The following is a 12,880-nucleotide window of genomic DNA, read 5'->3' on the forward strand; positions in this document are numbered from 1 at the left end:
GGTGTGATTCAGAAAAAAATAACATAAAATTATACATCAAAACCATCAGCATGTATTGCTTCAAACTGTAAATATGCAATTTTGATTTTAAAACAGTCATTGGGAACAGGGAAGATTGTAATTTATTTTAATATACAGAATCTAGAAATTCAGTTATAAAAGACATGATTCTGTCTTTTGCATAATACACTGTATTTTGTTTTTGTATTTCTGCTGGGGTGTGGGGTGGTGGTGGTAACACCTGGCAATGCTCAGGGGCTACTCCCGCTGTGCATTTAGAAATCACTCCTGCCAGTGCTCATGGACTATATGAGATGCCAGGAATCAAACCCAGCTAGGCTGCATGAAAGACAAGTGTCTTACCCACTGTACTATTACTCTGATCTTAATATATTGCATTTTAAATTACTTATTTCACTAGTTACTGAATCCATGTTAGAGTTTCCTCCAGAACACTAACATTTGCCATTCTCTCTTGCCGGAATTACATACTGATAAAGTTGCGGGGTATCTAATGCAAACTTGAAGATTTAATTAAAACGTCTGCTTACACACACTTTCGGTGTAGAGAAACTAGATAGTGTGATCTTTCATAATCCACACTGTGTTTCCCAAAAGCTAAACCTTCACATCTGAACTCAACAAAAGCAGAGAGGAACCTTTAAGAACATTATAAAAATGAGAAACATGTAATCAATTAATTTTGGGTACAAAATTCCACTGGGATACTAAAAGAAAAAAAAAGATTTTCCTGAGATAGAAGACAGAATCCGTTTGGCTCAGAGATTCCTGAAATTGTTTATAAGGGCATACATTATCTAGGATTCTAAGTTTCCCAGGAAGGTCTTAGAAATTTGTTTTAAATATTTTTAGTGTCACAATCTTTCACTCTCTTGAATAAATACTTTCTTGTGTTCACGGCCAACTTAAAAATGCTCTGAAATTTGTCATGTGACTTTACCTTGCTTCCATTTTCTCTTGTCTCTCTTTCCATCTTGAGGTCAGAAATTAGAAGATTCTTATATTTGCTTTTTCCATTGCTGCTGTGATCATCGAGTCTGTATTCCGAAGTCAGCTGTGCCGAGAGAGGACTGTCACTCAGGTTCAGTGGCTGCTCCTCCTGCTCCAGCCCAGTTTTGCCATTATCATTGGAGTCACACATTTCCCTGCTGTGTGTTCCCCCTGAAGTAACCGAACTGTGCCCCAGAGTCTCGTTGCCATTAAAGCTTTCTGCGGCAGAATCATCTGTTGGAAATAAAAATAAATAAAATGTGTACTTGCGTTTGAGTTAATATAATATTTACTTCTATTTCAACTAGCATTTATTGAGTTCCTGTGTTTGACATTTTGCTAATTTACATACAATAAGCAATTTACCATTAGCAATCAACCTGTGCAACAGTTACTGTTATTTTTAATCTACTAGGCACATTTGGTCACCATAAGGGTAAAATACTGTAATGGGAAAAAAAAGTTTCAGAGAGAAAAAGGAGAAAAAACAACTCAATTTTAATCTGTCACTGTCACTGTCATCCCGTTGCTCATCAATTTGCTCTAGCAGGCACCAGTAACGTCTCCATTGTTAGACTTGTTGTTACTGTTTTTGGCATATTGAATACGCCACAGGTAGCTTGCCAGGCTCTGCCATGTGGGTGGGATACTCTCAGCAGCTTGCCGGGCTCTCCGAGAGATTTTTAATCTTTAATAAAAGAAAAATAGATGATAAGTTTGACTTATTTACAGGTAGTTCTTACTTTTCCAGTGAGAATAATCAAGATTTGGTGAAAATATTCTGATAAAAGAATTTTTATTTAGCTAATGGTGGAGTATTCACTGATACAAGCTTTAAGAGTACATATTTTAAAGCTGGAGAGTACAGCCGGTAGGGCATTTGCCTTGTAGCCTACACAGGTTCAATCCCCAGAGTTCCATAGAGCATGTTGACCATTGCCAAAAGTAATTCTCGAGTGCAGAGCCAGGAGTAGACCCTGAATACCTCCAGGTATACCCCCGTACCCCACAAAAAAGTGCACATTTAAACATTGAGAGTGCACATTAAAATTCTGGTATTTTTAAGCCTAAGAATGGTTTAAAGGTGACAAAATGGAAGTTGGAGAGATCAGTTAAGAAAGCTAGAAATCCAGGTCTGACTTTAGGGGAGAGACTCTCCAAACAATAATAGTGAGTTTTGTTAAAATATTGTATGCAATCAAAGTGAAAGTAAAGTGAAATTTATTAGTTACACAGGCGGGGGGGGGGCTTAGAGTGGGGGGGCTAGGGGCGTGGGGGGGTTTGGGGTGTGAGGGGGCGGGGTGGAGCTATACTGGGATTCTTGGTGGTGGAATATGAGCACTGGTGAAGGGATGGGTATTCGAGCATTGTATAACTGAGATTTAAACCTGAAAACTTTGTAACTTTGTAACTTTCCACAATAAAAAAATTTAAAAAAAAAAGAAAGCTAGAAATCATCTAAGTGATGAAAACAGTTTTATTTTCATAAATAATATACATTTTAATTTTTATTAATAAGTTATTTATTTACTTATTTATTTATTCGGGGGCCACACCATACTGTACTCTGATTCTGTGCTCAGGGATCACATCTGGAAGGGCTCAGGGGATCATATGTGGTGCCGTTAATCTAACTTGGGTCTAAGGCATAAGCTCCTATACATTGTACTATACTATACATTGTACTGTCTCTCTAGTCCTTTAATTTTATTTTCTAAAAATATTTTGTGAAAGGACAGAATGTGTCAAATGGCAAAGTTGTATTATTGAATTGCTTTTATGTGCTTATCCAAAAAAAATTCATGGGCAAAGAAAACTTACATATAAAAATTTAGAAAGGGGTGGAGAAACAATGTAGCAATGAAGGGTGCTTATCTTGCATGTGGCTGACTCAAGTTCGATTCCTAAATACCACTATGAGTAATTCCTGAGTGCAGAGTCAGGAGTAACCCTACAGGATCGCTGCATGTGGCCAAACACAAAACTAAACAAAGAATCTAGGAAACTGATGAAAATATGATATTGCACTTTCTATAGTTCTTGACAATAAATACTTTCTAAAAATAATGAAATAACTGAATTTGAAATACAAAATTAGGGAATTGATTTCTATAAATAATTTGGTTATTTTTACATCTGTTTATGCTGTTAAATCCCTACATAAGAAAAGGGGAAAAAGGTAATATTTGATTATTTTATTTCTTTTTAAGAAAGACCAAAGAAACACATAATGGATATATTTAAGTCCAATCAGTTAAATCATGAAGAAAATAGAGTGCTGAGATTCAAAACAGTTCAGTTACCTACAAAAGCAAGTTCCATAACCACTGTACATTTTTATAGCTTCTTGTTACTAGACTCTAATGAAGAAAAAACAAGCATTTCACAACAAAAAATTTCACCATTTTTAAAGAAAAATTTATCTTAAAGATTTATTCCAATTAAAAACAAATTTCCATATCCTGTATTCACTATTGTTAAAATTATGTGCTTCTTCAAAAACATAACACATATAACATCACCATTTATTCATTTTCTTCAGGGAAGAATTCATGTATTTATAATTTTAGTTTAAAGTATAAACAATAAATGAAAAAATATTTTTAGATAGAGTAGTTCATTCCAGATGTTACCAAGGTAACTAAATTCAACAGCTTTACATATTTAATTTCTATATACACGAGTGTGTTTTACAAATGATTGATTCCCTTAGAGCCAATATATATTCACATATAATTTAAATGAGAAAGAATAATATAAAAAATACAATTTTGTAAATCAGAATATAAAACTATCAAAATTTTTTGATATCTACATTAGAAAATTTTAAGATGAAAAAGAAGAAATTAAGCTGAAGTTGACATTTTTCATTGTCTACTTCTACATAATTATATTAATAAAATTTATTTTCCCTTCATTAAAGATAATCATTTTGTAATGTAAAATTCAGGTTCCTGTTTTGTAATCAATTTACATAAATCTTAGTGTTAAACTTGTAAGCTGTCTCCTTACATAACATAGTCATCTCCATCCTGAGCAGCTGCTGGCATATGAGTACCGGGCTATTTCACAGAAAACAATATCCAGATTGGAAGTATGGAGTTTAGGTTTGTAGGCCTGGAGCAGTGCTGATTTCAATCTGGGTACTCAAAACAGGATTCAAAACAGACTCTGTATTTGGCTCCCAAGGAAAAATACAACTGGTAACTTATTAAAAGCACCCAACATACCTGGCAACAAGATGAGAATATAGAATGTGATGACAGAATAGTATGGAATTAAGTGACATCAGGAGGGCAGCTGGATATTTGGGTTACATTTTCTCTGTGATTGGTTTTGATGAGATGGATTTAATGTGGCAGAAGGGTGTTCAAGTTAACTTGGGAATGAGTCTCATGTAAGTTATAGTACACTATCCATAGTGAGTTTTTTCATTTTCCTTTCTGCTCCAAACTCTCCCATCCTTAATTAAAACACAATGAAAAACACCATTTAGCTAACTTATTTCAGTTGTCCCCACGGTATTTTAGAAAATAGTTTCATCAGTACCAGATTCAATGGTTTGGTTTCTTTAAATAAAATTAATTGACCTATAACAAGTGTCTAATGTGTGTATACATACAATGTGTGTACTTTTATGTGTATTAATATATATAATGTGTGTATCTATGTATATATACACATAGATACACATATATATATTTAAAATATCCCAAAATATCTGGCCTACTTTTTTGTACAGTTACTTCCAGTAACATTTCAGTATAGCCTTATAGCCTTTAGGCCAATTTCCTTGGGCAAAATGAATGAGAAAAAAAATTCTCATTTGAGGACTAGTACTGGGAAATTTTAATTCTACAATCTAGGTCAAATGCCTATAGGGTCAAAAAATCTTTCTTTAAAAAAATCCTGCTTGCCCAGAAATATACCACAGTACTCCACTTCCGGTTCTCTAATACTTTCTTCTTTATCTCATCATAAAACTTTTAAACCCTAAATATAGATTAAACAGCTACATTACAAAATATTGGTATCAATATCCAAAATAAAAAGTATTTTCAAAATAAATTTCAGGTTGTAATTCCTCTTTATCACTTTTAATAAATCACTTGTGCTCAGTTTCTTTTTTTTTCTAGATTGAGGCTCCTATGGCAAGTCGAAGCTTATTCATTTTAAACTTTCTCTAACTTCTTACACTAAAGCTCCCTCCAAGACACAATATAGGCATCTAATTACAGAATGATATTTTACTGCTCTTACCACCCCATTCTTCCCCAACCTCAACTTTCTATCTCATTCTTACCTCTGAGTGCTTTTGTCCCTCTGATGTTTGCCTCCTTTTCTCATTTCCCTCACATCTCTTCTTTAAATGCTTCTGATGTACTTTCCACTCTAAATGTCTGTTCAGCCTTGTTCTATGTTCTACCTTTTGTTTTCTCATATGCCAAAAATTTAATTACTGAATACAAAATATCTTGAATGTATAAGTCCTTTGTACCACAAACTTCTGAAAAGTTAACCAGTACACAATCTTCTATTATTTTTACGAATTTGCAAAATGTAATTTGATTACCTACTACTTAGCAATGCCATCTTCAACACAACACAACACAACGCAAACACAACATTCACATTAACTGAAAGCTTACTGATTAAAATAAACCATAACATATGTGGGTGTTTTATTAATGCTGATCACTTAAGGACATTGATTTTAAGATGAACAAAATGACATGGAGAGTATTAAAGTCATCAGAGGATTCAGTTTTTCACTAAATTACTACTAGGAGAGGGCATTAACTTCTTTGGTTCTCTTAATTCAGCCTTTGCCATTGGAAGAATAGAGCTGAAATAACTTAAAAAAATTTTTTTTGGTTGTACCACCTGGCTCTTCAGTCAGCCAGGAGGGGCTCAGGGGACCATATGGGGTACTGGGGGTGTCAAACCTGGGTTGGCCACATTCAAGGCAAGCACCCTATCCCCTATCCCATGTACTCTCTCTCTGGCTCCTCTACTTCAACCACAGTAGTAAAATCTAACACTTTATTTACAGATTATAATTTCTACAAAGTACATATTTTATATTTTGTTTCTTTTTTGTGCTTTGCTTTGTACTATTTAGGTCATGCCAGTTCATTCGTTTTTAAATTTTTTTTAAATCTTAGTAACAATTTAAAGATATTTATGATTGGGTTTCAGGAGTACAATGTTTCCACACCAACGTTTTCACCAGTGACCACTTCCCTCCACTTATACTCCATTTCAGCCCCCGGTTTTCCTTCCACTCACCAGTCAGGCTATATCAGAAGTTCCTTTGAATAGTTTTTGGCTGTGTGGTTTATAGTTCTATTGCTGATAGGGTGTTATGCATAACACTTTACAACACTGTTGTAGTTGTGCTTGTCCTTCGAGCCAACTTAATACTTTAAATTAAATTAATGCTCTACATAGATGATGGATAACATACAATTATTAGATGTATCTAAAATAATTTAAGAAATAGGACATCATACATAATACAAAAATTCAGTCATGTAATTCTTGTATTTGTAACTCACTCATATAACTATTTACTGACAGCATAAAATACAAGTAATCCTATGTGATTTTGATGGCTACACAAAATAAGTAGTTTATAAAATGACAAAATGTCATGTTAAATTTAAAGCGAAGCTAAAACAATTATTATACAGTAGTTTGGTGCTTTAAAAAAACCTGACAGCCAACTATTGGAGAGAAATGTCCCAGAAAACAAATTAAATGACAATAGAAACAAGAAACCATGTCATATGGTATTCTTATAAGGTCATTCCATCAGAAAATGATTTGACAATTTTAAAAAGAAATGGCTTAGGGATTTACCATGAATTATTTTAAATTGAAAATAAGTAAAATATTTTAAAGCACAAATTGAGTGTAAATCTTCTTTAACATGAATGAAGTTTTTTAATGAAGCTAAACATAAAATGGTACAAAAGGTGTTTCCCTTAAAATAGAAATTTTTCAAACAACTTGAGAGAACTTTTTTTTTTGTCTTGTCAATAATAAATCATGAACTACTTTATTTAGAAAACTTGAAAAGCAGTGTTCGAAGAGCCAAGTTTGGGTTATTTGGCTTGTTTAATAAGAATCATGGAACTGGATAGGATCTCAGCTATATTAAAACTTATTTTTTCGAGGCTGGAGCAGTAGTACAGTGGGTAGGGTGCTTGCCTCACACACGGCCAAGGCAGGTTTGATTTCCAGCATCCCATATGGTCCCCTGAGCACCGCCAGGGGTAATTCCTGAATGCAGAGCCAGGAGTAACTCCTGTGCATCACCAGTTGTGACCCAAACCTTATTCTTTAGCAAGTACTATTGAGTCTGCTTCTCAAAAATATTCTTTCTTGGGAAGTTACCAGCATCCAAATTTTTATTTTTGTCAGTGAGCCTTTCAAAGACCTGTTTGGGATCCTGAATACTTGTCTTATTGTAGCAAATCAGCCTTATATATTCTACTGGTGCATTTTTCTTTAGTTCCAGTACCTCCATACCACAATAAGCAATTGACTCTCACTTACTGCCATGTTCCAGAACTAAATTGGTTTTCTGATTCTGCATCATAATACAGGGAGTTCAACAGCCAATATATATTTTAAAAGAGACCACCATAGTTTCTCACATAATAAAACAATATGAAAAGTTTAGGAGAACAAAATGGTGAAATTATGGATGCCTTGGTAATAATTATAATGATAAGGGATAGAAGCCACCTAGAAAATACAGGGATCTGCATTCTCTGTGATTGGAAATCTAGATTCTGGAGCATATTAATATTCATATTTCAAACAGAAAAATAGCTTAAAACTTGATCTTTTTACAGTGGTGGCACATCCAACAGTATGTTTGCTTTTGTTTTTGTGGGAGAGGGCTATTCTTTTTGTTTTGTTTTGCTTTTTTCTTTGGGCCACACCTGGTGGTGCTCAGGGCTTTGCACTTAGGGCTCACTCTCGGTGGAGTTGGAGAACAAGAGAATGAACACAGACCTGCTGTGTACAAGGCACGTGCCCTACCCACTGGACTATAGCTTCGACCCAGACAATAGGTTTTATCTGGTTTAGAGGGTAATTAAAGTGTTTTTCCACTGAATCTTCATAAAGACAAAGATCAGAATTAGGTTGGAGTTTGTTATTCCCAACAGACTGGCATCACATCTACAACTAAGGTTTTAGTGTAAGGCCAGCTGCCTATGTTCTTTGTTGAGTGACATATCTTTTGATAACACTTCCTGACTTCATCTAGTGGGCCATTTTGAACTGAGTATACTGGGTCCATTAAACTTATTTCAGAGCCAGAAAGATAGTGTAGCAGTTAAGGCATATGGATTTGCATGTGGCTAAACTGCTTTCAATCCCCAGTACCACATGAGCCCCCAGCACAGATTTTTTAAAAAATAAATTGCTGACTGACATTCTGACTGAATAACAATTATGTGTTTGCTGAAGGGAAAGAGGTGCCACTTTTCTACTCTGCAAAAGAAATATATTATCAAGTCAATTCTCGTGGGCATAGAGAAGAACTTATTCCCTGATAATCCCTACCTCCAAATTGTTTAATGACTATCTAAAGAAGAAAACAAAAGATGGATAGAAACAGAAATAGGTGACTCTTTATACTAGTGATGGCATTGGAACTGATGCAGATAATATAAGTATAATACTTATCCCAAAATTTTTATGTTAGGCATATAGGAACTAAAAAACATATTCTTCACTTGCTTAATTTTACCTTTACTATTATAACTAAAATGTCATATTGGTAGATAAAAAATATCAGTTTATATATAATTATATAATTTAAAGTTTCATAGAACTAAAACATAGATGATTACATTTAGTGAACTTTAGTGGGATACTTTAGTGGGGCTTCTAAACACCACCTGTAGGTGCAACAGTCAGATGTGATTTAGGTTTAGTTCCATTTGTAGAAAAATGAATTTGCATTCATAAGACATACTTCAGTATTCCACAGAAGTATTTTTCAAATATAGAAGCCTCTATAATGAGAATGGAGGGTGATGTGTGATATTGTGATGTGTTCAGTGTGATGTGTGTTTGTATGTTGGCAGTCAAATGAGAATTTGTGCTAAAGTCAAAAAAGATAAAAACTTAGTGGATAAAATCATCTCATAGTACACAAAAAAAATGCACCAAAAAGCATAATCTCCTGCTACCTTTGAAAAAGTATGAGAAAGAAAAACAGTCACTGGAAATATATTTTAAGTGCTAATTTTTAGAAAGCAAGCATAAAAATTAACATTACTGGCATCATACTTTTTTCTAAAATTAGGGCTGCCCTTTATTCTTACTATTCTAATTTCTGGGTGACTAATCCTCTATGAATTTTGAGGGCAGTACCAATGCCAATTAAATAGCTTCTGTTTTTGTACTGGTTAGTCAAACACAGCTTTCACTTGAAAAACTTTAACTGAAAAATAATTTTTTTCTTACTTCTGGGAAAATAAGGAAAAAATGTTAAGTGATTTGATTATAGTCTTATTAAAAACATAAGTTATTAAAGGAATTTAATTTTTTATAATAAAACACTACTAAATGCTAACTCCAGAAACTGAGGAATAGTATACGGTTAAGACACATACTTTGCATATGGCTGACCTTGGTTCAATCTCTGGCACAACACAGTTACCCAGCATCATGGAGTATAGCCCAACAGGCCCCTGCACCCCTGCACACCAGTGGGTGGCCTAGGTAATTTCAAGCACCACAGTCTTAAGAAGAAAAACCTCAGGTCTTTACATGAAGCCAGTCCAGTTGATCAAGAATCACCTGATGGGGCTAGAGCAATAGCACAGCGGATAGGGCATTTGCCTTGCACACGGCCAACCCAGGTTTGATTTCCAGCATCCTATATGGTACCCTGAGTACCGCCAGTAGTAATTCCTGAGTGCATGAGCCAGGAGAAAACCCTATGCATCACTGGATGTGACCAAAAAAAAAAAAAAAAGAATCACCTGAGGGATCTTGAGGCTTCCTGAACACTGTTTATGTGTCTCTGCCCCCACTGAAAAGAGAAAAATAAACTCCCAAAAAAGAACACTTTCAGAAATGACTGGGAGAATGATGGTTACATGGTTAAAGATTTTAATTCATTTTATTACCTGTCAGAAGATCAAGTCTGAAAATAGTATGGAGTCATTTTGTTGTCCTATATATGAAAAATCATTCAAGCAAAATTAACAAAATATCAGTAAGTTTCTATAGCTCACAAATTTAGGTATGAAATACATGCAATAATAAGAGGGAAGTCCTATTCTTATTATATCATTAATTTGTCACTGGCATATTTTAAATATTCAAAAACTATTTGCTGAACTGGACAATTTCAGGAACCAAACGCCATCTATCTAACTTCTGATTAAGAAATAATAATAAAAAAAAAGAAACAGACAATACTCTCTTCTTTTTCACAATTTTTTACCCTCTTCTATCTGATCTTGAACTACTCATTGTACTAGACACTGTGGTAGAACAAACCTGAGAATCTCCAACATTCCACAACTGAATTCACAGAACTTGAAAATATAATGACAGCACTCCTGTGATTATGATTCTGATATGCCATGCAAATGTAGCAAACCTTAAAATTGGAGATTTTCTGGGTGCACAATACCAAATATGCTTGGGGCTTATTTATGGCTGTGCTCAGTGATTACTCCTGATGGTGCTTAGTGGACCTCATGAACCAGTATCAAACATTAAGGAGGCTCCTGATGCCATTTGAAACCCTTGTACCGCATAGGCCCTATGCAACCCCAGATGTAGATCTGGTTGCCCCCCAAGGACAACAGTGTGTGGCCCTGATGACTCAGGGTCCTGAGCACAGCTAATGTGGCCTTGGTAGACCCAGCACTGCAGGATCTGAGAAGCCTGGCATCCTTGAGCCCTTGACACAAAATTTTTGGCTGGTCCAACTAGCTAAGTATTGTCAGAAAAGTTCTCAGGCCCACTGAGCTCTCCTTAGAATCATTCCCTCAAGTAACAATAAAATCACTATATCACTGTTTTGTCTCCTTGTTCATCAATTCGCTCGAGCGGGCACCAGTAACTTCTCCATTGTGAGACTTGTTGTTACTGTTTTTGGCATATTAAATACTCCATGGGTAGCTTGCCAGGCTCTGCCGTGCAGGCAAGATACCCTTGGTAGCTTGCCAGGCTCTCCGAGAGGGGCGGAGGAATCGAACCTGGGTCGGCCACATTCAAGGCTAACACTCTACCCGCTGTGCTATCGCTCCCACCCAACAATAAAATAAAATGATAAAAATTCAACTAGAGAATATACCTCATCTGGTGTAGAAAGCAACTGCTGATACCAAGAAAACTAAATATGACTGTGAGCCCTCAAGTTCAAATTCAGTAAAGCATTATCTGAAAATATTTTAATACCATATAAAAGGTTTTTAGTAAATTTAAAAATATAAATCAGTAGTGGGGAAAGATCTCAAAGGTTTTTTTGTTTTTTTTTTTTTTTTGCTTTTTGGGTCACACCCAGCGATGCTCAGGGGTAACTCCTGGCTTTGCACTCAGGAATTACTCCTGGCAGTGCTTGGGGGACCATATGGGATGCCGGGGATCGAACCCGGGTCGGCCGCGTGCAAGGCAAATGCCCTACCCGCTGTGCTATCGCTCTGGCCCCCAAGATCTCAAAGGTTATGAGTTTGTATTTTACATGCAGGAACCCCAAGTTCAATACACGGCCTGCATGACCTGCAGACAGCAAGCCTGAGTAACCCCAAAGTACCAATGGGTATGAGGCCAAAAAAAAAAACTATTAAGTAAACAAAAGTACCCAGTACTATTATTGGATAAAAAATAATTTTAAACATTTTTACTACCGGTGTCTCTATACATATTGAAAGACTCCTAAAAGATAAGATTTTTCTCAAAAATCTAATGTAAATATTTAACTGAAGAACTAAAGATACGGGGCTGGGTGATAGGGGTCAAGAATCTTTATTGGGCCCACAAAACAGAGCTAGGTACCGTTTATGTGTTCACGTGTTCACTATGGGTTTTTCTCATATAGTAGGTCAGAAGTTTATTCTCTGAATTCCTCATGCTCCTTTAACCAATTTCATGGCAAATCCTCCATGTGTATGAACCCTGGCTCTGTGTGTGTGATTTTACCAAAGAACAGATTGACAGAGTGACTGATTATCCTTTGACTAAAATCCCCCTACAGGAAAAAAAAAGTTACTTAAGCTGGAAACTTGTAATTTAAACCTTTTATCTCTAATTGTGGAATAAAAAGCTTTTTTTTCGCTTGATATTTTCAGCCATTAACAAGATGGTGAAGATGTGTATTGTGTTTGGGGAATATGTGTAAGAGGGAGAAATCCTGCAACCTTAAGAGACTCATTTAATTCCCAGGTTTTAGAGTAACTTAGAAGATAATCAGTAAGGTGACTAACCCATAATTTTTTTCCCTAAGTCCCAAGTTTCCTTTCCCTACTGTGTTAAGTGAGACAACAAAAGAGAAAGAGGAAGCATTTATTTCAAACATTCTGAGAAACACAAGTCACAAAGAATATATAAGAATGAGTAAAGATAAGAATGAGCAATGGGATCAGAGAGAGATTACAGGGTTTAAGCCACTTTGCCTTGCACATAACTGACAACAGTTCATATGATCCAGTGAGCACAACCAGGAATGATCCCTGAGCACAGAGCGTGGCACAAGCTCCCCAAGGCATATTCGATATGCCAAAAACAGTAACAAGTCTCACAATGGAGACATCACTGGTGCCCACGTGAGCAAATCGATGAACAATGGGACAATAGTGCTACAGTGCTAATTTTATATCCAAGACAT

At 35.5% G+C, this 12,880-nt stretch overlaps 1 protein-coding gene across 8 annotated transcripts in view; it reads right to left on the reverse strand.

The window, feature by feature from the left end:
- NOL4 (nucleolar protein 4) overlaps positions 1-12,880 on the reverse strand; it is a 302,404-nt gene that overhangs the window by 142,304 nt on the left and 147,220 nt on the right. For all 8 annotated transcript variants that reach the window (XM_055126525.1, XM_055126530.1, XM_004606053.2 and 5 more), the window contains one exon: positions 962-1,245. In XM_055126525.1, the coding sequence (XP_054982500.1) occupies positions 962-1,245 (284 nt within the window). The remainder of the gene's footprint in view (positions 1-961; positions 1,246-12,880) is intronic.

The sequence above is a fragment of the Sorex araneus genome, chromosome 2 (genome assembly GCF_027595985.1).
Source record: "Sorex araneus isolate mSorAra2 chromosome 2, mSorAra2.pri, whole genome shotgun sequence".
NCBI classification, from domain to species: Eukaryota; Metazoa; Chordata; class Mammalia; order Eulipotyphla; family Soricidae; genus Sorex; species Sorex araneus.